Below are 26,722 nucleotides of genomic sequence, written 5' to 3' on the forward strand. Positions count from 1 at the left end.
TGTATAAAATGTAATCTATGTGGAGTTTAAATTACTTAACATTTTCTTGCAAAACTTTGACTCTGTTGTGCCCAGCCTTGTCTCAGTCCAGCATTGATTTGAACAAATTTGTATCTGCACTACATTAAGATGCTTGAATTGTTATCTGACTAATTCTGTATCTGATGCTCTCCAGAAAAATTAACATTTAAAAAGATTTTCCACATTCTTTTTTTCAATTTCACCCCCTGTTGTGGTCCTACCGTAACCCCGATGGCCATGGTTCGAACAGACTTTAATCTGACACTATCTAAAGAGCTTGCCTATCATTGAATCTAATTATGGCTTAGCTGTTCGTCATCAAAAGATTTTTAAAAATCTTTTCCCCTTTATATATCCATGTAAAACTGAGACTCCTATTTTGGCCTCACGCTTACTCTGGGGCTATGATTTCACAAACCAGAATCAACAATCAACAAGAAAATTAAAAGAACTGTGCCCCCCCCCCCCACTTTCAGTGTCTTAGTGGTCGGGATGCAATTATATTAATATTGTACTGAATTGTCTTGTGTGAGTGTCCTGTCTTGTCTGTCCATCATATAAAAATATAAAATTTTTGAATGAATAAAAGTTATTGCCAAGATTAAAGTTTCTTAAAACTACATCAAACTTCAAGATCAAGATCATGAGGTCAGATATAATAAAATCCGAAAGGTCTTGTCACAAGTAATGCACATGTGAACACAATATGAAGCCCTGTCTCTTCTAGAGCAAAAGATACGCCAAGGTTAAAATTTCAGATACACGTAAGTAGGTCAAACATCTAGATCAGGTCTTGAAGTAAAAAAATTATAGTTCTTTCTGAAAGGAGTTGTTACAGGCAATATAAATATATGAAAGTCCTATCTTCTCTCATTCAAAAGTTATTAGCAATATTAAAATTTTGAAAAGTACTGTAGGTTAAACTTTAAGGTTAAGGTCTCGAGGTGAAAAAATATAGTACCTTCGGAAAGGTCTTGTAAAAGGTAATATATACGTCAAATTTTAATACAAGTTACCTTTTCTCCTGCAAAAGTTACCACCAATGTTAATTTTTTTGAGAAGTAGGTCAAACTTCAAAGTCAAGTTGATGGGGGTAAAGGTCAAAGTATATTTGGAAAGATCTTGTAACAAGTAATGCACATGTCAAATATTAACACCATATCCTTTCTCATTAAAAAGTTATCACAATGTTATTTTTTTTTAAAAGTAGGTCAAATTTCAAGGTTGCGGTAACAGAGTCAAAAAAATAGTACATTTGGAAACGTTTTGTACCGAGTAATATACAGCTCAAATATGAATGCAGTATCTTTTCTCATGCAAAAAATATCACCAATGTTAATTTTTTTTAAAGCAGGTCAACTTCAAGTTTAAGGTCATTTGGTAACAAATCAAAGGATATTTGGATCTTGTAATAAGAAATGCACATGTCAAATATGAACACCATATCCTTTCTCAGTCAAAAGTTATCACCAATGATAATATTTTTGAAAGTAGGTCAAACTTCAGGGTTAGGGTAACAGGGACAAAAATCATAGTATATTTGGAAAGGTATTGTCATAGGTAATGCACATGTCAAATATGAAGGCCCTATCCTCTTTCATTCAAAAGTTATCACCAATGTTTATTTTTGTGAAAAGTAGGTCAAACTTCAAGGTCAAGGTCACGGGCTCAAAAATCATAGTACATTTGAAAAGGTCTTGTCACAGGTAATGCACATATTAAATATGAACACCCTGTTTTCTCACATTCAAAAATTATCACCAATGTTAAAATGTTTGAAAAGTAAGTCAAGCTTCAAGGTCAAGGAGTCAAAAATCATATTACATTTAAAAGGGTCTTGTCGAAGGTAATGTACACGTCAAATATGAAAGCCCTGTCTTTTTTTTTTCATTCAGAAAAGTATCAAGAAACTAAATGACTTTAACTTTTCAATCGTCATCTTCCCTTACTTCTGCAGCAATATACCTTCATCACCTGCATACGGGGTTTATATCTCTCGGTTGATTCGATACGCAAGAGCATGCTCTACGTATGTACAATTTCAAAAACGAGGTAAATTATTGACAAACAAGTTGATGAAACAAGAATATCAGCTGTCTCGTTTAAAGTCATCATTTCGTAAGTTCTATGGTCGATACAATGACCTTGTCACCAAATACAATTTATCACTGAGTCAAATGCTGACTGACGTTTTTCAGACTAACTGTTAGGCCATTATTTACACACTGAATTGTCGACGGATTTTTCCGTTATTTCCCGATCATGACAAGGAGCACACGGCGGGTGTGACCGGTCGGCAGGGAATGCTCACTCCTCCATGGCACCTGATCCCACCGCTGATGTTTTGAAGGTCCGTGTTTGCTCTGCTCCTATTTTGTATCGTTTGATGGACTTTTGAGCTTGAATATTGTTCGTTATCTCCATATATTTCATACAGTAGAAACTGGTTGGAAACCTCTTGAAATAAGAAGAGACAATGCTTTATTATTAACAATTTTAAAAATTCATAATAATCTAGCTCCTATTTATTTAAAAAAAATGTACCAATGGTTAGAAACACTGTTTCAAATTATAATACCCGAAATTCATGTAATTATTCCTTACCAATCATTGTCCATCCCATTGACATATTGTCAATATATGTTCAAAACAAAACAAAAAGATATTATGCTGTGGTTATTTCAGAATAAGATGGTGCTTTTGCATTATATGATGTGCTTATTTTACATCATTTTTCCAAACAAACAAACAAACGAAACAAATACAAAACTAATTTAAAGAATTCAAACAATCCCCTCAAAAAAATTACGTGGTAAACAAGCATCAGCGATCACTGTTAATGTTCATAAATGTGACAAATTTCATTATAAGGCAAGAACATTTAAAACTGTTTCTCCTTTTCTACAATGTTTTTTTTTCTTACAGTTCAAAACTTTCTGAAGAAAATACGTCAATCGGCAAGTAACAATTAAAAAAGCCAAGAAATACTAGTAAATTGCTGGTGTATTATTGCAGAAAAATCCCGTAAGTTTGAAAATGTGATCTTTTCATTCACAAAACAAATTTTAAAAAGGATGACGTCTGCAAATACAATCTGTCGTTAAGTAGAATGTTGACTAACGTCTTTCATTCAATTTGTTAGGCCATTATTTTCACACTGAATTGTCTACGATTTTTTTCGTTAACCCGATTATGACAAGGAACACAAGGCGGGAGTGATTGGTCGACAGGGGATGTTTACTCCTTCATGATACCCGATCCCACCTCTTTTTCAGAGGTCCGTGTTTGCTTCTTTTAGGAATGATCACTGTTCATAATCTTCACATTTCATAAAACAGAACTTACAATACTTTATCTCTCAAAATTTAAAACTGCTTGAAACTAAAATTTTATAGAGCGTGTTCCATACTTGCTAACATGGTGGCCATTGCAGCTCTTAAAATACGAGAGATAAAATCAAACGAGTTCCGAATAATCAAGACAACAATATATAATGCAAGAGCGCCATTTACCTGAAAGAGTCAAAGAATATAATGTAATTTAAGCATCACCTTTTCGTGAGGGAACCACAGCATATAATGCAAAAGTAGGGAATCTCAGCATATTATGCAGAGTACAATTTCAACATGAAATAACCACAGCATATAATGCAAAAGCGCCAAACTATCATAAAAACAAATCACATCTTAAAAGGGAAATTTGGTGTTCTACAATTTTGCCCACAAATGCAACATGTATGTGGTTCTCTTTCTCGAGCAGTTGATGCAGTGCTCCCCTGGGGATGAGTCCATGTACTTTTTTTTATCATTTATAATAAATCATGTACTGGAGGTATATATAAATAATGGTCTGTATATTATTACAGAATGTCAGAGAAACTGCAGCACTTGAGAATTGAAAAACTCGGAGAAAGCTTTCTATTCCAAAAACATCGAGTGTATACCTCATGTTGCTGACTAAGAAACAAAAAAAAATATATTCCACACGAACACAACCATCAGGGAAGAGGAATGAAGCATCATGTGAGAAACCCATAAAAGCTTACAAATCTATTGGATTCACGAGAAGGAACTGTAAATACCGCAACACCCACAGTCATTATCTCAGTTGTTGGCATATATTGGAGAAATCGAAATATGAAAGGAAAAATAAAACATATTTAGAAAAGTTCTCATGTAAATAGACCATTTTTATAAAGAAAGGTGCTGTAAGGGGCGTAACTAGAGACCATTCGTGGAGAGTAGGCATGTCAACAACAGACTGACCATAGCATATAGGTGGTAAACCGATTCATTATAGTAAACTATTTTATTTATAGTTTTATTATGGAACTCGTTTTTACTTTATTATTGCTTGTTTGGAGAAAGCAAAGTAGTTCTGAAAATATATTAGAAGAATATAAAGTAAAACAAAAACACATTTAGACATTTTATTGAATAATGATTTTAACAATTAAAAACATATATAAATAACACCTAACGTTAACAAATTAGATAAATTAATTCTAAAAACAGATAAACCTCTGTTGTGTCTTTATGTAGTAGTTTATATATACTATTTTTACTTATTGCTTATTTATATACATGTATTCATATGATAATTTTATATGATTCAGTAGGTTTGTATAAATCTAGTATTTTTTTTTCATATTATCTTCTTCATTGGAAAAATATTTCCTCAACAACACGACAATCAACACTAACACTTGTAAAATGCAACATGTTAAAAAATGTGAAGTCCACTGTAAGAACAGAAAAATGCTGATTTTCAATTCATACACAATTTGTGCGTCGAGTACAGATTTGTGTATGTTATTTTAAAGGCACGGCATATTAACCTCTTTCAATTATAAACAATTTATCAGACACAAATGTACTTCTGATTTCTTGCATTGCTGTTCACAAAGGACGGGTTTACTAGGGACGGAAAATAGTGAATATAGTCAATGTTTTAATTAATAAAATAATCTGAAGACAAAATCCAGAGATTTTACTTCACATCACAGACCACGTGTTTCCATCCTCTGAACGAAGTTTGTTTCCTCCTTCAGAAATTACTAATACCGATCACTCATCGTCTTTGTTTTTATGATTCTCATTGCCTGCGTCAGGAAAACCCATAAAACACTGTCCATCCCGCAAAGAATCAGACCAAACCACGCAACCGGAACTGGCCACCCTATGCTGACTGACCGACTGGAGCATATGTGGTCCTGGATGTCATATAATGCTTGGCAGTAGTATTGCTCGTAATGATGTTGCACATGGAAAATAACGAGACCAAAAAATATGAACACACCTGAAAATGAAGCAAAGAAAAAAGTCATAAACACACCGTTGTTACTAACAGTATATCCTCAAATAAAAGCATTTGAAAGTAATTTGGGAAAGAAAAGGTTGCTACAGAGAACCTACTTGCAATACAGTAGAGAGCGCCTGCTACCATACAGACTGGCACATGTTTCTTGTAGATCCCCAGCGCTGCCAAAAAATTGGCCACAATCAGGTCAATAATTGTGACCATGAAACATACCACTGTGGAATTATGCAGACCTGAATAAATAAAGTTCTTTTAATTAACTGTCTATTAGATACTTTCTCAAGAGTATTGAATTTATTTGTTTCATTTGAAAAGGAAAGAAAATCTAAGATTAAAGATTTTATATTCGAAGATTGTTACAGCCACCCATGAATGATTTGGTATTTGTTGACACGGCTCTTGATTCTTCGTCATAGTCAGTCAGGAAGTTAAAACACTGCTTCCTGTCCACACCTGTCGTCTTCATGGTAGCGCGTGCTGTATCTGAAAGTAAATATACATCTAGGTCAGAATACTATTAGATCGGCAGACCAAACTAGAGGTAATGTGAGCACTGAGCTCACAAAATGATATTCCCTGCTCCGACATGAGTATAATGGTTAAGTCCAAATTTTGCTTTGAGAAAACACAAATATATATGTCCGACCGAAAGGTAAAATAGGAGGTGCACAATGGTACTAAGTACATGTAATAAAGAATCTGAAAGTATCATTAAATTTTATTCAGTTGTATAAAAGGAGTTGCAGATAAGAGATGGGAACCCCCAATATTAAAGAAAGAATGGCAGTGTCCTTCCATGTTTTGCTACGAGAAACCCCAAATATCTGTCTGATCGAACTGTAAAATAGGAGGTGCACAATGGCACAATGTAAGAAAGATTCTGTGGAAGTCTTATTAAATTTTATATTAAAAGGTATTGGAAGAGTTGAGGGTGAGAGATAGGTATCCCCAGTACTATAAAAAGAATGGCAGGGACCATGTTTTGCTATGGGAAACCCTAAATATCTGTCTGATCGAAAAGTAAAATAGCAATATGTAGTAAAGATTCTGCGAAAGTCATTAAACTTTATTCAGTGATATAGGAGTTGCAGATAAAAAATGGACTATGTGAGAAAGATTTTGTGAAAGTCTTATTCAATTGATATAGGAGGAGTTGCAGATAAAAAATGCGTTCCCCAGTATTATAGAAAGAATGGCTGTGTCCATGTTTTGCTATGAGAAACCACAAATATCTGTCCGATCGAAGTGTACAAGAATAGATATGGGTTACCCCATATCCAAGATACTCGACTTTTAATTTATTCGAATTTTCATTGTGTTCAGATGATTTCTAATAAAAAAAACAAGTATTTACTGACAAAACGTCAGAGATACTCAAGCTGTAGAAAGTCAACTATAAAAGTGCCATATACATAAATATCCTAAAATGACATAATATTTAGGCTACTGAGTTTCAACATCTTTTGTTGAGTAAAATATGCATATAGTAGGAAACAAACTGCATGTACATATATAACGTTACATGCATGTAGTGACTTTATCACAAATTTGCACATGCATAAAAATAGTTTTAATTTCACATAGAACATAAACTAAATATAATTAATCGTATAATTTTAAAAACGTATTTAACGCCTCACTCATTTTCAGGAATATTTAATCCAAATAGCATGTTACAGGCCTATAGCAACGTTTTCAAAGTGAGGGGGGGGGACTCCCAAAAAATCCCGCGTACTATGGGCCTGTGCTACATGTGTACCATCTAACTTTGCAATGATAGAATCTTCTGTAAAAAAAAAAATTCAAAACAAGTCCAAGCCGTTATGGATTATCAAAGATAGCCCATTTTTATAAATAGCAAAACTTTAGATCTATCAAGGATAGATTTTAATTTATTTTTTAATTTTGTGCTATTAAAAAGTACTATCACTCAAACCTGTCACCTTTTAGAGTAATCAATGAACTCGTCCAGTGATGCATTGACGGCCGTTGTTAAACGCAAAGGAAAGCGCAAGATCGGTTGCGGCTATGGAGCATCACTGAATATTCCTCCACCATATACTGATTTTGAATATACAGACGTTTTGAAGATAAACTTCATTTTTGTTTCTAGAAATGTTTTTATTTACAAAAATAGTACATTTTCGTGTTAGATCGATGACCATAACTCAGCCCCTCTAGCCCAGTATAAGGCTTCACCTTGAGTAAAAAACCTGCACTTGTTATGAAACTGGTGTATAGTTCTAAACTTCTTTATGTCCGTAGCAAGTACTGATACTCAGTCTACTGATCTAAGCGTCACTAGGGAACGGTGCACACACCTATTCTTGCAAGACCAAATAGCCTAGGTCTACACACGAGCGAAGATCTTTCCGAGCTCGGAAAACCATTCCGTTATTTAAAAAAAGAGAGAGAAAAAAACACACACACAGTTAATAATTTTAAAACATTCTAACTCAAAAGAAAATATACGGCAATTAACGAACAATAATTATGACGATCATGACATGTAATATAATTGGTGAAAAGATTTATCATTATCAATCGAAGTGTGACCTATATATTTTCGTGAAAAAGACTGAGGAGGCAGCGAGCATAGGAATATGAAAACTTCTTATTTGCTTTTCTGGGGAAAAAGTGATTTTCTAAAAATCTTTTAACGTTAATTTTGTTTTCTTTAACGTATTAAATATACATGATTATTCTTAATATTTGTTGTAATGTTTTATCTACTGATCATGTACCTAATGCTTGAGTTCTTAAACCATGGGTCATGAATCGGAGAACTTAAACAGAAGGAGAAATGCTTATTAGTTTGTCGGACAGACGTCGAAACTTTTTTTTTTAAATTCGTCTTTGTACATGCTATAATTTGATGCTTTAGGTGAGGTTTGAATGATTGCCAAGTGCCAACTTTGTTTGAATTAATCAATTAATGCGAACCATTTTATACACACTTTCGCCACAAAACTCCAGTAAATTTTGGAATAAGATAAAAGAAAATAAATCAAAGAAAACTAATGCAGAAACAATTGGAATTTCAGAATTCGTTGACCACTACAAATCCTTACTGAACATTCAATATACTGATGAAGAGAGCTTGAAATACAAGTACACTGAACTAAATACTGAACCAAATCCATTAGACTTTTTGTTTACTCAAGATGAAATAGAACAAAGCATTTTAAAGCTGAAAAATGGTAAAAGTGCTGGGCCTGACTTAATTTTAAATGAGTTTATTAAAACAAACAATACTACCCTTTTACCTGTCCTTACAAAACTGTTTAATATTCTACTTAAAAATGGAAAAATGCCCAAAGAATGGAACCTTTCACTTATAACATCATTATACAAAAATGGTGATCCTAATAATACAAACAATTATAGGGGTCTCAGTGTTACAAGTTGTTTAGGAAAACTTTTTACAGGCCTTCTACAGAAACGCTTAGATAATTATCTTGAGTCAAATAACCTACTAAGTCAATATCAATCTGGATTTAGAAAAGGTCATAGGACCACTGACAATATATTTGTACTAAAAACACTTGTAAACAAATATCTTTATACAAAGAAACAGAATTTATATGTGTGCTTTGTAGATTTTTCAAAAGCATTTGATACTGTGTGGAGATCTGCACTTTTATACAAATTGAATAAAAAGGGTATTGGTGGTAACTTTCTCAAACTTTTGACAGACATGTATACAAATACATACTATTCTTGTAAAAAGGACAATCAAATGAGTGAAAAATTTAAAGCTAATAGAGGAGTCAAACAAGGTGATAATTTAAGTCCAACACTTTTCAATATCTTTGTTGATGATTTTGTGAATTATCTTAAAAATGTAAGCACAAATCCTGCATATCTAGATACTTTGCCAATAAATCATATGTTTTTTGCTGATGATCTGGTCCTTGTATCAGAATCAGAAGTTGGTCTACAAAACTGTATAGATGTTTTAGGAAAATATTGTTCAGACTGGAAATTGTGTGTTAATATGGATAAAACAGATGTTATGATTTTTTTCAAGAAAAACAGATGATGAAACATCATTTAGATTTTATTACAATCACCAAATGATTAACATAATGAATGAATATAAATATTTGGGTGTTGTGTTCAGATCTGATGGAAAAATGAAATTTGCAGCTGAACAACTATCAGAACGTGCTAGGAAAGCATATTATGCTATTAAATCAAATTTTCCTGCAAACATTAATTTTTCAGCTGAAATTATGTTAAAATTATACCAGTCAATGATAATACCAATTATTACATATGGATCTGAAGTATGGATAACTGACTTCAAATGTGATTTAATGTCTTCAGACCAATTTCCTTTTGAAAAAACACAACACTTAATATTTAAAGACATACTAGGGGTACATAGAAAGGCATCAAATCTTGCTGTTTTATGTGAATTGGGTCGTTTTCCTTTGTACTATTTATGTTATGAATATATGTTTAAATATTTTAAGAGACTTAAGGAAATGGAAAACAAACATGATTATAATAATTATTTAGTGATTTCTGCATTTAAAGAAGACAAAAAACTTGTATCTAGAATATCTTGGCAAAGAAAACTGTCTTCATTACTACAAAAATTAAATATCACTTCTTTGGATATTTCTCACACAACCTTGAAAAACAAATTACAAGAGCATTACCAAAACAAGATACATGAACAACTGAAAAATATAAGCAAATCAAACTCTGGAAAGTTAGCTTTTTATAGTAAAATTGTAATTCAAAATGAATACAAATTGCAAAGTTATTTAAAGCTGCCTTTAAAGAAAAGTTTTAGATCTGTATTAACAAAATTAAGGATCAGTGCCCATCCATTGTATATTGAAACGGGCAGATACTGTAAACCCCCTATTCCTAGAGAAAAACGTTTATGCTATTCATGTAAATTATTTATTGAAGATGAAAAACATTTTGTTCTATACTGTTCAAAGTATGACCAATTTAGATGCAATTATACTGATATATTTAATGTAAACACATATACTAGTGATAATCCCATTAGAAAAATTGTCAATCCTACAAATATTACAACTGCTAGAAGGATATGTTGTTTTTTGAAAAAGTGCTTTGACACCAGAAAAGAAAGTCAGCAATGAATACTTAGAAATATGTGAATATACTCTACATTATTTTGTTCAACTCACATTTGTCATTTTGTATATGTATGTATTATTCTTGTTAATTCGTTTTATGTCATGACTGTATGCCGACATGGTAATTGTCAATAAAGTGAATTGAATTATATTATGCTTGCTTTGTTCAAGCCAAATATTAGATAGTCCACAATTGTTCAAAATATTTCTAATATTTTCAAAACAACCGATTTTCCCTCCTATTTCTTCATTTATAATAAATCCTAATTCAAAGTATGAATTTGCAATTTTTGTTTCCTTTCGGGTAATTTATTTTGACCAGAAAGATATCCTGCGTCTGTTTATTTGAATTTCCATGGGAGATCGACCAAGTTCACCATATATCATGAAATCTGGAGTTGAATCTTTTAGATGGAGTAAAGGTTTACAAAATTTTAGGTGAACCCTTTCTATATTATTGATTTACTAGTTTTTCAATTGACTATAAAATGTATTATTTGGTTAAGTAAATTACTCAACATTTTGGGTTGAAATGACTGTAACGGCAATAATTTTACTGAACGTATGTTGTTTTGATGCATTTTCATGGTTTAAATTTTAATTTGGAAAATGCAATTTTTAATTCCCTCCATCAGACATTGCATAGAAATGTCCTATCCCATTCATAAAAACTGCCTTTTAACCACTCACCTCACAGAGAGAAGAATATATTCTTACCATTTTATGACAAAGGATATTGTGTATTCAACATGAATGACTGATCGATTTCAGTAACCCGAACTAAGTCCTTACGGGGTGGCTTTATTTGCAACCAGGAAAATCATCAATTATTTAAAAGATTATTGGAAATTTAGCTATTAAAACAAGGGATTCAAGTGAAATGTAATTGACATAACTTTAGAGCGATTTACATTTAAAGCCATTTTTTACAAGTTGAACTAGAAATACTGCACAATAAAGATAACGAACAAACAAGACAATATTGAATTGATATTTCATACTGATAATAGAATTAAAACACTTAAACTTATTTGTTCAAGTACTTTTTATTGCGTCATAACAAAACATTTTTGTATATTATTTACAAAAATAGCAATACAATAAAAAAAAAAGTCATCGAAAACATCATATCATCGTTTTTGCTTTGATGACTCTCAGAGCACGTGTCAGAAACAACCATAGAACACTAGCAGCACAGCACACGACCACACCCACCCACGCCACTGGTACCGCCCACAAAATTGTCAGAGTCCGGTACTCACAGGAGTCTTTTGGTATGGGATACAGCGACTGGCAGTAATACAATTCATAATGATGCTTTACATGGAAAATAGCTAGGCCGAAGACAGTAAATAAACCTGAAGAATAAGAGCATACAGTTTAAATAGATAAATATTAAATTGTTTACATATAATTTTGAGAGAGAGAGAGAGAGAGAGAGAGAGAGAGAGAGAGAGAGAGAGATTATTAAAATTAGTGTAATCAGGCAAGAAGTTTTTATTTATTTTGTCTTATCAGATCACATGAAGAACTTTACTCAGACATACTAAATCATATTCGTGATGGATCATATAAACACATGTCCAGGCTAAATACTAACTTGCCATACAGTAGAGAACCCCAGTGACCATGCAAGCTGTAACGTGTTTATGGATAAGAGCAATGACACCGACCCCCAAGGCCGCCACTAGATCAATGATGCAGACAATGAAACACGATGCCCCTGAGTTCTGCAATCCTGAAACAAAATTTGAAGCGTTAAATAAACAAAGATCAACATCATCAAGTACAATGACCTTTGGAAATTAAACATTCCATTTACAAATCAAGGAGAAAATTAACTTGGAGTTCTTCTCGTTATCGACTGGTTTTTGTGATGGATTTAAATTCATCAATATGTCATGGAATACGTGCATCGATCATAAAATATCTTTTGTGATTGATTCCTTGTCTCTAAATAGTTGTAAAGAAATACATGTACGTTCTTATTTAGGCTTTGTGAAGCAGAAATTTTTCACTTATGAAATCGTCATCCTTTTACAAGTGTTGCTATCTCATAAAAAAGGAGTTTTTAGACATCCTGGCTTGACTCTTTTTTTCTATTATTTACCAATGCCGCTTAGATCGTCAGTCACCGTTAACGTTTTTCTCTGATTTCTGCAAAATCCATCCTTTCAATGAAGCTGTTTAATGTCAAAATGAATCACATGATTGTTTCATATACTCTTGGGTCTAAGCTCACAGCAAGATCACGTATTACAGTTTCCTGATTAAAATGCTCCATTTTCTGAGAAATGATATCAAATAAAAAATCCTACTTGAATTTTCCTACTACTTATAAAACCAGCCAATGATTCTCCCCGTACTTAGTTTTGATTCATTTACCTTTATATAATTTTTTCTTAGCTTAGATGATTTCTTTTTTCAAATGTCATTGAAGTAACTTTTAATTTGCTTTCGAAAATGATTATTTATTGCAAGTATGAATGAAAGGTGTTGTCTAGACCTGATGTATCCTTAATTAGACTCTCTTTATTCTGTTATTGCCATTTAGAATACTCTCGATGTAATGTTCAACAACAGTCTAATATATCACTTTTGTAAATCAGAATGACTTACTGGCAATAGATTTTCCATCACTCTGAAGCGTTGACGACTCTTCATCGTATTCAGACACAAAGTTATAGCACCTGTCCCTGTATTCACCACCCAAGGTCGTTATTTTAGCTCGAGCGTCGTCTAAAATACAAAATAAGAACTCGTTATCCTTTGAACTCTTCTTCAGTTTACATACGTACAGACATTGATATTGTCTAAGGAATTCTAAAGCAAAGTAATAATCATTTTCTGTAACTTGGACAGGAAGGTAAAAATTAGGAGTTAAAGTTTGTAGTCTTCTGTGAATATTTGATACATTTCAGAGAACAATTCTTGTAACTCTTGAATATTTGTAAGAGAAGAATATTTACACGAACTGCATCACCTTAGAGTGTGTCGCTCTAAAGTAACCCAATGGGATCTGAAAATATTACTAACACTTGTATAGTACATGACTTTGATACTGTAAAATTAAATCGTACACATACGAAGATGATTCCTAGTTTATATCGTCATAAGTAATATTTGATAATCCTGTATCTTTTATGAAGGCCACTATGAGTAATTTTTATTTAATAAAAAAAGGAGACCTTTGATCTGAAAAAAGATAATCATTAAAGTAACATAAAATGTTTAGAAGTGAAGGCAACTGGTATCTTCAATATTGATTATCAATATAATGGAATACCACAGTTCACTGAACGTTGGAAACACATAATGAACTACAAAACTGCCTATGGTGATTCCATTTCATTACTTACCTGTAAGTAGGTCACATAATTTCCACGGCCCTCCATATTGATAATACATAAAAGAGTAGGTGTCAGTGTTAATATTATGATATACAGTGACGTCAGATCGTGACGTTGCTGGTGTGATGGTCAGTGAAGATGTGTTGGTGCTAGTCATAGAAAAATTTATCTCCTCCCAAGAGTCCACAGATATGGCTAATAAGATAAAAATGCTGCCAAGTATCCCAACGACCACAGACAAAGACGCGAGGATAACGAGTGGTGAAGGCATCGCTCTATGACGATTAAAAAGACCGCTAATCTTTATCCATTTAGTTCACTTTGAATCAATTTATTCATTTCATAATGGACGGATGAGGTTTAATGGCAATTCCTCCTCAAAAATCACATTTTCTGAATCATTCTTTCACAAAAACAGGCGATAATAACAACAACAGGTAAAGATTTTTAAAAATATGGTCCAATTTCCTCCTCGATAACGCATGCGCAATGAAGAAATCACCATGGTAGTTAAGTTTGTGTATTGAGCGTTTCATTTACAGGGTAATGGGAGTCGATTAGCGGGATAACAGAAGTGCAGCAACAAGGAGAATTTCATTATAATCGATCGATTCTCTTCTTAACGGAGATCAAACACGTCGGAATCTGAACTTGAGCAGAGAGGAACCTTCGTGATTATGAAGCAGTCAATCTTCATCATTATGAAGCAGTCATCACTAATGACAAGACTTTAATTCAATCGCGAGAAGTACCTAGAGTATTTCCCACACGCAAAATTGTGTAACCTTTTGAAAAATTATGATATTTCGAATTCTTGCTAATCAAGAAATCTTTTCTCAGTTTTAAGAAAAGATCTGTATTTATTACACAGTAAGAAACGAAGATAGTCCTTAAACTGTCTTCAAAATATTAAGAAATTAAACCTAGGATACAAGGGATATAAGATATTAATTAATAAATATCCCAAGCTCGTTCAAAGTGTCTAGACTTAATTAATAGGGATAATGGTAAATCCAAATAAACCAAATTCTTAAAATTAAATTGCATCATTTTACGAACTTGACGACCTGCATTTTCTGAAATTGATTAAATGTGATGAAGACAGGACTATTTGATGAACAGCAGGATCAATACAATAAATCGCCGTTATAGACGTATAAGTTGAAGGGAATGAACTCTGTCACGACGCATTGTCTTATAAAACAAAAACGGTCATCGATCAGTTTCTGTCTTATCTGCAAGGTTGTCAGCATTTATAGGATACATAAATGTACATCTTAAAGACTTGTTGTACCTGATCACGACAGACGCTTCTAAATGTAAGAAGATTGCAGAAGTAACAACATGTACATTTACTGCTATATATATATAATGTGTAATCTTAAGTCTATTAAATAATGATATAGATCTTAGAGAGGGATCAATGAGACAATAGTAAATTATGGAATATATCCGATTTATCGATTTTATTTATTCAAAAATGATTTTATTCTAGTTGCTTTAAAAAAATTTCATCAATTTCATAGGGACTCTGTGATAAGAAAAAAGGTTGTTCATTATTTTGTCTTCAACAGTGACTTTTTAAAACTTCATTGATCTTTTACTAGTATAAGGAATTTCTAAAATGTACATGTATCTCTTTAATAACCATAGCTTAAATTGCAAAAATAGGCAGTCTTTGGGATCTGAATTCATTGTTAACAATTAGCACAATATGCTGATTGTAGACTTCAACTTATAACTTCAGTTAGCACAAGTGAGTTCTTGCTTTGCTTTGATTCAGTTTTATCATTATGCGCTTTCTTCTCCTGGATCAATTAATGATAGCCTCCCTTTGATGTGAAAAAAGCATCAATATTTTTCATCTTTATAAATTTTCTCCATATCCGATACATTTAATGAACAGAGATTAAGGCTATCAACGTGAAAGGGAGATATTGAAGTAAAAAAACTCATGTAAAATGTCAAAGTTTTTTCTTCAAAGTCTATTGAAATTAAACTGTAAATTCAAAAACGATCTGAAAAAAAGAGTAAGCTCTTGAGTTAGTTTCTTAGAGGGTCAACCTGAACTGAATTTAAACTTCCTCTACTAAATATTTTTACCCAACCGCTTTAAATACTGTTTTCGAACAAACATTCTGAAAGGACATGTCCCAAACAAGCCCCGCAATACCTTACAAATTCATACATTCATACTGACTGAAATTTGGTAAGTACAAACATGAGAATTTTGAGAATTCACAAGTGTATGAGTTGAAGGACATATATATTTCCTCCCAAATAAATATGCATGTACTTTCATATAATGTCAAAATTTACAGTGAAAATTTACAAACTGAACATGAAATAATGACTTTAACATCAAGTTCTCCAGTGAAACACATCAAACGCATTGAGTTTACCAAACATTTCATAAATTCCTCAAAGGATTTGGCAACATATAAAAATGTATGTTTATCGTATGTAGATAATTATTTTATTGTTTTAACAGCAACTTGAACGAGATTTTTATTCATCATACGCTTTAGTACATTTAGTTCACAGCACATTTAGTACATTTCACTGAAGTATAATAGAGATGTTGTAAGAATAGTCCGTTACTACGTGTTGTAACCTTTATACTCTGCCATACCTAATACATGGTATATTTGCTAACAATTACCTGGAACATTGCTATGTACATTGGATAAACATTCCATTGCATAAATTGTTTTCTCTGTCCATACCTGGCTCGAAAAATTCTGCTGAAACAATAGGTTAAATGTGTGTTTTGTTTAAATTCATAAGGCCTGAGATACATCGAAAAGTAAATCAATTAATAAACAGACATAATTGCTGTCCCGGGGAAAACTTTCACTATGTTTATTCCTGTGTCGTATAATGATCCACAAATAAGAGAAGTATCATACAATCTGTGGAAAGAATTCCATTAATAGTATTATTTTACATTATTAGTGTGCCCACGATACACAATGGGAAAGTCTGCCATTTTCCCATTTCATTATTAACTCAACTTGAGTGTAATTAATGATCTACTTCAATGAAATTCGATGAGGGAGTGGGTGAAACTTATATAAATCTGTCTGGTAAAGAGCTTTGGTGTATATGAACTCCGTGTTAACCGCACGACATGCAATTTTAAACCAAAATCTGTTTCGATAAAAGATTTTGAAGCTAGCTTAACAGGTATAGAATTCCTGAAAACAATTTTGTGTAAAAAGAAACTTTCTGAGGGTATTGCATAACCAATGCCAATCCCCTACCGGCAACTGTAATCTTGTTCCCCTTGAAAATTAAAATGACCATAATTCCATCAAAAATCATTGACGCAAAACAAAATGCAAACGAGATATAATTCATTACGGTAGACTCACATATCAAAAATAGCTCAATATTTGCAAAGATTTAGGAAAAAGATCAGAAAACCAAGTTGGAAATCTGGTTCACCTTAAAATTTTAGAAAGGCCGTCAAATAATCATCTAAGCGGGAAAACAGACTGACAGAGGGACAGACAGACGACAGACAGACGAGGAGGAAACCTATAGTCTTCTCCAAAACCCCCCTCCGAAAAAATAGATTCTAGAGTAAGATCCCCCCTACGGAAATCCCACACCAGATTCAATTTTCCAGGGAGGGGATCCTACTCTGTGTAATAGTTATAGAGCGCGGTTTCCGCCAGAGCCAATGTCCCTCAATAAAATATCATGTATGTACTTATGTATGAGCGGAAGGAGACGTCATATTGTTACAAGTATCCCTTCTTAAAAAATGTTCACGAGTTTCATTGAAATATACAAAGTACGAAAATCTAAAAAAAATCTTGTTTTTCTCAGTAACTGTCTAACCAATTAAATGTTTTCCCCTCCAATTGTATTTCAAACTACATGTACATAATATTTTTGTGTAAGTGTCTCTCCAAGGTTCTAGTGTTTATATATCCAAAATAGCTGCTATTGCCATAGAACTAATTATGGGTCATTAATTTCTAAAGATTTGAAATTTTGCAAAACTTGAACAGAGTATTTGTTTTCTGCTTTCAAATTCGTATTACACCACTGGGGGTCGAGGGGACATACTTATGCTTCAGCTTCCAAAAGAAGTGTTTCTTGTATTGCCTTTTTTTTTTTTTGGTTTTGCCTTTTTTTTTCTTTTGTCCCTTTGAAGAACTACTAGATTCAAATACAAAATGATATGTGAAACCTATCAAGAACATAAATTTTTGAATTTTCTCACACACTTTTTGTAAAAAGGGTCGATCCATAGATAAAATACCGGGCCTTTAGAGGGCAAACAACAATCAGATCACTAAAGGTGGCCTGAGGTACATTCTAAAATTCGTGAACAAACAAATACCACTGCGCCGAGAGAGGGTTGAGATATCGAGTCTTACGATTTTTGAGTTACTAATTTTACAATATCCTATGAGTTAAAATTTTGGGACGCGACTTAATGATTTGACTATATATCTTAAGATTTCATACTAAATTTGACAGTTCTTGAATCGAAAACACTCATATTTCCATTAAAAAATCATTTGACTTTCATATAAACTTTTAGCCAAAATATTGTCGATGTGATTTAAGCAGTGATTAAAGAGGGGAAATCTTATTCTGAGAAAGAAAAAGGGGGAAATTTGGCTCGTATGAGATTTCCTTCGGGGGAAATCCTACTCTAGAGAACAGATTCCGAAGGAAAAGCTGGCTATGGAGGAAATCCTACTCTACAACACAGGTAAACTGTCTGCAAGCTGCTTACCTATACATCATTACTTTTTGTATTCAATTCAATTTAAAAAATCTCTATTATTGAAAAAATAACTGTAAGAAATATCACATGTTTTGAAATAGAACGTGTTGACTGCCTTATGCGGAAAACTTTCATGTTATGATGATAACTTTTCACTATAGGTTTATATTTCTTCATTTAATATCGATACTTTGTTTTTATATATTGATTCTTGACATGTGGAAACATTGTCTTTATATGCTGCTATTTTATACACTGATACTTCCTCACTGTATGCTGTAACGTCGTCACTATTAGCCAAAATGTTGTCTTTATATGCTGATACTCTTTCATCATATGATGGTACTTTTTCATTAATTGATGATACTTTGACATTATATACTATACTATGATACATGTATATATACTTTGAATTATTCATGTATACTGACACTATTACAAATATAATTTGACATTATATGCTAAAGCTTTGACATTATATGTTGATACTTTAACATTATATGCTATGCTTTGAAGTTATATGATGAGAATATAAAATGTGATATTTTTTTTGGTCATCTCCTTATAAAATTTTTAATCGTCTGGGGAAATTTTTTTAAAACCCAAAGACAGGAGACGAAGGACTTATTTCAACACTTGTAAAAAAACAGGGTGCATGCAATGGACAAACTGCAGTTGAAAAAATTCTAATGAATATTTTGAAAGGGAATACATAACACGAATTATAGCTGGAACTTTTCATATCTTGTGATTGGTCATCTATAATCTTACTATCTTAAAAATCATTCTGATCCCACACACAAGTACTCGAGATTTGATATTAAATAGATGGTGGAGTTCCTCATTGACAATATCTTTGTAGCCTTTGGAGACCAGATCTTCGTAAAATCTGTTAGAATTGCCAGAATTGCCATAGTAACTAATTGTGTCCCTTGATTATTAGACCTGGTTTTGTATTATTATTAAGAACAATTTATTCAAAAATTCTATATGAGAAGTCTTTTGCTTCGCACTCGTAAAGATATTAAAAAATCATGTCCCACTCGTGAAATAAATTCCATAACCAACTACAAAACATTGAATATCCTCTATATATCTCAATGAATTCGAAATAAAAGATACCACAGTCTGATACATTTGTTTCATTTTTTTTTTGTATATTTTAATAGAGAAAGACATTGAGGCAAACAAACAACTAAATTGTATGATAAACGTGATGACTTATTTTAACCTCCCTTATTTATATAGCAAAATACCTTTATCACTTGTATATGATGTCTATGTCTCCAAGTTTATTCTATACACAAGAGCATGTTCTATTTACCAACAATTCTTAAATCAACAGACATTACTGACAAATAAGTTGATGTTACAAGGGTATCAACAACCTCGCTTAAATTTCGTAAACTCAATGGTCGATACAATGATCTCTTGTACTATTACAACCTGTCATTAGGTCGAATGTTGACTGATGTATTTAATACAAGCTGTGAGGCCATTTTACTGAATTGTCTACGGACACTACGGGACTGAGTAGTCGACAGGGATTGCTTACTCCTACATGGCACCTGACCCCACCTCTGATGTTCTGCTCTAAATTTGTACTGTTTAATTTGACTTTGAGCGTGATTTCTGCTCATTATCTTCACGTGTTATTGCAAGCTGTCTGTCATTGAATTTGAAGTTTGTGGTATTTGAAATGGAGCCGATATGATGTAACCTAAAATTTGAAGGATCTCAATCAAACCGATTTCAGGGTAATGTAGGACCTCCTACCGGTATACTAGTAATTGATTTTCCAAAATCAACATTAGAGATTTTGCTTTAAAATGACTTTCGGATCGCTGACATTACTCAACTCTTATTAGTATAAGAGAGAACTATTGATTGCAGAATGACGGTCTTTGAATTGAGTAAAAGTGGGTTTATGGAAATAAACGAAAACTATCTTTAAAAAGTTTGATAACATATCACCTGCATTGTGAATTTAGTTTGAAACACATTATATTTCTAAGATTCATCATTACTTTACTTGAAACACTATTGGCTTCAAATTTTTAAAATAATATCTAGCATTATTTTCCCTTTCAAAAGAGCAATAATAATTTCATAAACTTGTTGCTACCGTGGTTTCTCCAATACATGCAAGATGTTTTCCACACATATTTTCCACACGTATTGAATGTATTCCTGTCCTATTCTCCAAAGGATTAAATATTCCACCAAAGTATCATGGATTTTTTGAGATATTGATCGCTTTTCAAAAGAAATATGAAGATAACGAACAGTATTCAAACTCAAAGTCCATTTAGACAATACAAATCGGGAGCAGAGCAAACACAGACCTCCAAAAACATCAGAGATAGGATCTGGTGCCATGGAGGAGTGAGCATCCCCTGCTGACCGGTCACACCGCAGTGTTCTCCTTGTCATGATAGGGAAAAAACGGAAAAATCCGTAGACAATTCAGTGTGTAAATAATGGCCTAACAATTAGTATGAAAAATGTCAGTCAGCATTGACTTTATGATAGATTGTAGGAAAGTATCATCATATAATGAAGGTACAAAAATGGAAATTTTGAATTCTATAGACTATACTGGAATTTTTAATATTTATCATATGTAGATGACAGAAAACCCATATTTTTCTCACAAAACTATGTATTTTCAACAAAGAATTATCTAATTTAAACATAAAAACATAAAAGGTTATAGGGTTTAATGGCAATAGAATTTCGTAACGTAATTCACTGTTTTTGTGACAATGAGATATTACAAATTTTTCATTTAATTAGCACTAATCTGGAAAGTTCTTTAATACAGTATTTTCATATTTTACTTCTGCGATTTAAATTGATGAAATATATTGGCGACGATTATATTTGTACAACAAAGATGCAATTTTCTATGCATACCGTCAGTTTGTGACACGAGGTTTCTGAGAGTTTCTTGATATTTTTTATGTATCAAAATAGCGTACAATGATATATTTCATAAGGATTTTTTTGCAGGATAATATACCTTTATTCTTTAAAATAAAGACTTTTTTGTATGTCAAGCACTTAAAAACATTGTTTTTTGCTTTTGACAAGAAAATTTAAGATTGACACAACTTAACGGAATTTGGACATATGATGAGGAAGTTTCAACAGGTAATGTCAAGGTATCATTTATAATGTAAAAGTACCATAATATAATGATAAAGTTTCAACAAATAATGTCAAAATATAATCATACTATGGAGAAGTATCAACATAGAAAGTATCAGCAAATAAAGACAACGTAATAATCACAATTTTTACTCAATGTATTGCGTGTAATTCTCAAAAAAGCACGTTGTTACAATTGTTTAGTTTTTAACTTGGAAGGATGTCTGTAAAATATTTTTATATGAATTAATCTTCAAACCTTCGATGATTTACTGAAGAGTGAATGACATTTTGCAAAATTGACATGTAAAATGTGACTATAAAGGTGAGATGGTTAAGGATGTAGAATGAAAATAAACATTTCATGAAGTAATTTCTGAAAGTGTTAAAGAATCAACCGGAATGGGACATTTCTTAGAAATGGTTTAGTTTGAAAAGAAAAAAAAGTTTAGTAATCAATGTAACGGTGGTGAGATATCCTATACACAGACAGACAGGTTAACATTAGGTGAACACATAATGTACATAACCCAGTGGAGAGTGCCGCGATTTCTAAATCTAATAAAGACTGTTACACTGCCGAATTTTCGACATACATTTTGAAACTAATGGGTATTTTTCCTCCATGAGAAAAAAAAAACTGTCCAAACGATTGTTTTCTTAGAAATGTTAATGTACTTGAAAGCATGTACCCCAGTGAGGTATATATTAGCAACACATATCAATGGTAGCATAGCCTGCTACCATTTTGTAAAACATACCAAGCAATATTTTTGAAAAAGTCCTCTGTTTTCTCTAATGCTTTAGCAAACAAAAGTATCCTAAATGGTGATAATACTAAAAAACGGGGCACGTGCAATTAGTATCATATACATTTTTAGCATATTAATGGAAAAGGTGAAGATAACGAACAGTGATTGATCTCAAAACAAGGTGCTCATGGGCCTCATCATTTACTTGAGCACTTTGGTCCCCCCTCACCCCCCACCCAAGAGGGGAATGGAATGGGGCATGATTTGAACAAAATTGAATCTACACTGAGGATTCTTCCATATAAATATGATTAAACGTGGCTTTAAAAGATTTTTACAGTTTTTCCCTATATCTTCCTATGTAAAATTGTTATCTCCTATTATGGCCCCACCCTACGCACTGGGGTCATGATTTGCACAAACTTGAATCTACACTATTTGAGGATGCTTCCATATACCATGAATAAACATGGGTTTGCTGTTCTTGAGGATAAGATATTTTAGGAATGACTCTAATTCTTGGCCAAATTATTCGAGTATAACCTGGTTTGGGTCAGTTTACGCTTTATAATCCGCGAAGCGGATTATAAAACAGCGTAAACTGACCCAAACCAGGTTATACTCGAATAATTTGGCCAAGAATTAGAGTCATTCCTTATAATTTAATTCTAAAATCATTAAACAACTGTGGGTGTAAAATTTCGTTGCTTTTTATTAGTTCAAATTTGCCGCTCAATTATACAACCCTAGTAACGGAAGTGATGGGAAGCAAGGGGAGGTAAAAACTGATACATAGTCCTAGCAGCCATGTTTTTTGTTTACATGTGGTAAGATCCGAGTTACTGTTTGAAGCTAAAGGTACATTTATTAAATCTGGAATTTTCCATGAATCCCGAGGACTGGAGATGAGAGGATTGCATGGATACAGACGATTCAGCTGGTTGTCAGGGGGGTGTGTCCCCATACCAAACCAGATTATACAGAAATAATTTGTGTTCCTTTTTGGATATTAACCAATCAGAGGCTAGAATACAAACAAAATTAAATTATATTCCTATATATTTATATTAAAAACTTTGATCATCTATTTTGTCCCCATCCTGCCCCAGAAGGTCATGATTTGCACAAGCTTGAATCTACACCATCTGTTGATGCTTCATCATCAATATGATTAACCATAGGTTTGTTGTTCTTGAGGAGAAGATTTATAAAGATTTTTCCTATATATTCCTATGTAAAACTTTGATCTCCTGGCCTTATAATTATTGAGAAAAAGATTTTTTAAAAGATGTCATTAAATTTTCACTAATTCTGAATTATCTCCCCTTGAAAGTGAGTGTGGCCCTTCATTTGAACAAACTTGATTCCCCTTCATCCAAGGATGCTTTGTCTAAAGTTTGGTGAAATTTGCCCACTGGTTCTTGATAAGTCTAAAATGTAAAGTTTACAGACGCCACACGACAGGCAGACGCCGGACACTCTTCGATCAGATCACTTGAGCCTTCGCCTCGGGTGAGTAAAAGATTCACAAACAATACAAATCTGTGAAACAGGAAAAAAAACAAGGACCCCCGGAAATTCCAGGTTCAGGTGCCTAGGAAGAGTAAGCATCTCCTTAGTCCAGTCATACCCGCCGTGAGCCCCGTTATTAAAATTCTTTAAAATGTGTTCAATTTATAAAAAAAATCTTACTTCCGTTTTTTAAAAATATTTTTAAAACCCATAATGATCACCACCATCTCTACCATTGAAGATAGAATAGATTTTCAGTGGCATTTATATTCAACTCGATTATATTTACGACTCATATAACGTTATTTATCTAAAAAATAATTAGGACCCATCTCATAGAATGTTATTTTTTTTTTACTGCTTTGAGATCGTTTTAAATATCAAAACCTTTACCTTCTTTGTAAATAATAATCAAGGAAGTGGCTAACTGAAATGTTGTTCATGGGAAAACTGTTGGCCGAAACATAAAGTTCGCGTCTTGATATTTTCAGTATCAAACAGCTGTCAAATCTATACAGGTCAAAGAGTACACCTACCATGTTTGTATTTAGATTCTGGAACAATCCTTCAACCCATAAACGATATTGCTTGGTTTTGAAAAAACAATTCATGCACAAGAATCTTTAGTCAAACTAGCGTTCAATCATTCTAAAATAATTAACTCAAAGGGTTTTATTTTTTTCAAATCAGATGCTCGGAGTATTGATCAAAATTATGTATTTGCTTCGATAACACATACACACTTACTGGGAATATTCAATTTGATTTTTTGAATTACAGCTGTATTAATGAATATATCACCTGAAAGCATACCCCAAAGCGGTAGTTTTTGAGGAATTTTCTCCTGGAAAGTTAGTTTACCCAGGGTAATTATAAGGTGATTGAAAGAAGACTCATTTGATCAATATCTATATATGCAATATATGTCTTATGTTGTATATGTCTCTGAAAGTAGGAGAGTTGAAACACACTCCGTTTCATCTACCTTTAGTGTTTTATGTTGTTTGTTTCTTCGTTTGCAACATACACAGTTAGAGACACACGCGAAAGAGCATGACTCGGCCAAACCGACTTTTCTGACACAAAACGTATCTAACAACTCGCCCACATATCAATCCCAATACTATGTTAAAAAAACTCCTAAAAATTATATCAGTTGTTCCATGTCAAAGGCACTCTTTGTCCCAGAATTACATTTCTAGAACAAAGGACCGCTCGGGGACAGTTTAAAACCATTCAGAAAGGCAAAGAAACGAAGAAATAAACAACATTTCCGAATTTACAATGAGCAGTGTTTCTTCAGAAAAAATGGGGAAAATAAGGCGTCTTGTGCAGTACAGTTAATGTATTTACTTGCAATTAAAATAAAGATATAATTATGAGGACTTCAAATAAATCTCCATACATAAAATATATGCAATAGATTCCTTTTTTTCTTATTTCCTATTTTCATGGTGATTACAAAGATATTCATATAAAATTTGAGTAATGAGGGTTACTGTGAAGCATCAAGCATATTGCTGGGAATGGCTACTGCAAAGTACTTTTCTTGACGCACTGGACATTTAAAAGGTTTGTCACTATTGATAGGACAATAAAGCGGTAATTTAGATGTTTTGATGGAAAATTTTTGGACATTCTAGTAGAAGATTTCTTTGACATTTTAGTTGGATTTCAAATATGATGTGGGCATTTTGGCGGGAGAGTTAAGTCAAATAATAGAATACATATACTGCCAGGCTAAGCCTGGTGTCCCCTGTTCACCAAAGGGGAGATGGAAGCAGGATTTTGAGCAGGATATAGTTCATTTTTGAAAATTGATTTTAAAAACTATCAGCTTTGCAGTGTTTTACAGAACATCTCCAAAGAAACAACATAAGTTAGTATCCCATCAACTCTGCTCTGAAACACGTTATATACTTGTATGATACTGTCTTAGATTCTCATTTCCATACCTACAAGCGAATATGTTAAAGAATTTCCCTGTATAAATATATATGTGTTAAGTTAGTGAGTTTTTTTTAAGTGAAGATTTCTTTTCTTTACCATTAAATATGGAGCTAACGAACAGTATAGTCCATTCAAACAATACAAATCAGGAGCAGAGCAAACACGAACCTCTAAAACATCAGAGGTGGGATCAGGTACCTTGGGAGGAGTCAGCATCCCCTGCCGACCAGCTAAAATGTACATTCACCACCTTTGATATTCCGTCTGCGCCCCTTTTTAATCTCTTCTTAAAATAATTCGCTCAACGCATGTTCATACTTCGAACATAGTGACTGTACCTCAATTGATGGACACAGATTGACCTTCATAATTCATGGGCATATGACATTTTAACGAAATTTCTAAACGTTTGATAAACATTATAGAGGGAACTTTTACATGCAGATGGAACTGGATATTTTAACAAAAAAAATTGGTTACGTTTAACAATACGATGAAAATTTTAGCGGACTTTTTTTTCACGGGTAACTTGATTTCTTTTTAAACAATCAATGTCAGCAAAAATATACCAATGGTCAGCAGATTTATGACTAAGTAACGAACTTCAACGGAGGTTTTGATGGTAATAGTAAGGAATAAGAACAATGAAACTCACTAATACATTCATATTCATAGAGGTAAGTGCATGTACATAGCTGCTGAACAGAACGAAATTGATAGAGGTAGAATTGGGTCAAGAGAAAAGGAGTATCATTTGTTATGGATTCCGGTGTTGTATAGAGAAGAATTTCCCCCATAGCC

The 26,722-nt window shown here is 32.8% G+C and overlaps 2 protein-coding genes across 2 annotated transcripts in view; both read right to left on the bottom strand.

Moving 5' to 3' along the window:
* Positions 1–4,644: 4,644 nt before the first annotated feature.
* The window catches only part of LOC133199344 (uncharacterized), a 29,252-nt gene continuing 7,174 nt past the window's right edge, over positions 4,645–26,722 (bottom strand). The window contains exons 2-4 of the mRNA XM_061335151.1: positions 5,707–5,823; positions 5,436–5,573; positions 4,645–5,319 (exon numbers count right to left, since the gene is read on the bottom strand). Coding sequence (XP_061191135.1) covers positions 5,078–5,319; positions 5,436–5,573; positions 5,707–5,823 — 497 coding nt within the window. The 3' untranslated portion in view covers positions 4,645–5,077. The remainder of the gene's footprint in view (positions 5,320–5,435; positions 5,574–5,706; positions 5,824–26,722) is intronic.
* On the bottom strand, positions 11,502–14,325 carry LOC133199343 (uncharacterized). The gene is made up of 4 exons (XM_061335150.1): positions 13,820–14,325; positions 13,080–13,199; positions 12,061–12,198; positions 11,502–11,818 (listed from the first exon to the last, which is right to left on the bottom strand). The coding sequence occupies exons 1-4, from the start codon at positions 14,079–14,081 to the stop codon at positions 11,586–11,588; spliced, it is 753 nt and encodes a 250-aa protein (XP_061191134.1). The 5' UTR covers positions 14,082–14,325; the 3' UTR covers positions 11,502–11,585.

The sequence above is a fragment of the Saccostrea echinata genome, unplaced genomic scaffold (genome assembly GCF_033153115.1).
Source record: "Saccostrea echinata isolate AGI-Se365-2 ecotype Australia unplaced genomic scaffold, CSIRO_AGI_Sech_v1 ptg000034l, whole genome shotgun sequence".
NCBI classification, from domain to species: domain Eukaryota; kingdom Metazoa; phylum Mollusca; class Bivalvia; order Ostreida; family Ostreidae; genus Saccostrea; species Saccostrea echinata.

Coding starts and splice junctions, on each gene's coding strand:
- LOC133199343 (XM_061335150.1), bottom strand. CDS start 14,081: ATGCCTTCACCACTCGTTATCCTCGCGTCTTTGTCTGTGGTCGTTGGG. Junction 13,200..13,819: donor ATTATGTGACCTACTTACAG/GTAAGTAATGAA, acceptor TTTGTATTTTAG/ACGACGCTCGAGCTAAAATA. Junction 11,819..12,060: donor GGTTCTCTACTGTATGGCAA/GTTAGTATTTAG, acceptor CTTATTCTTCAG/GTTTATTTACTGTCTTCGGC.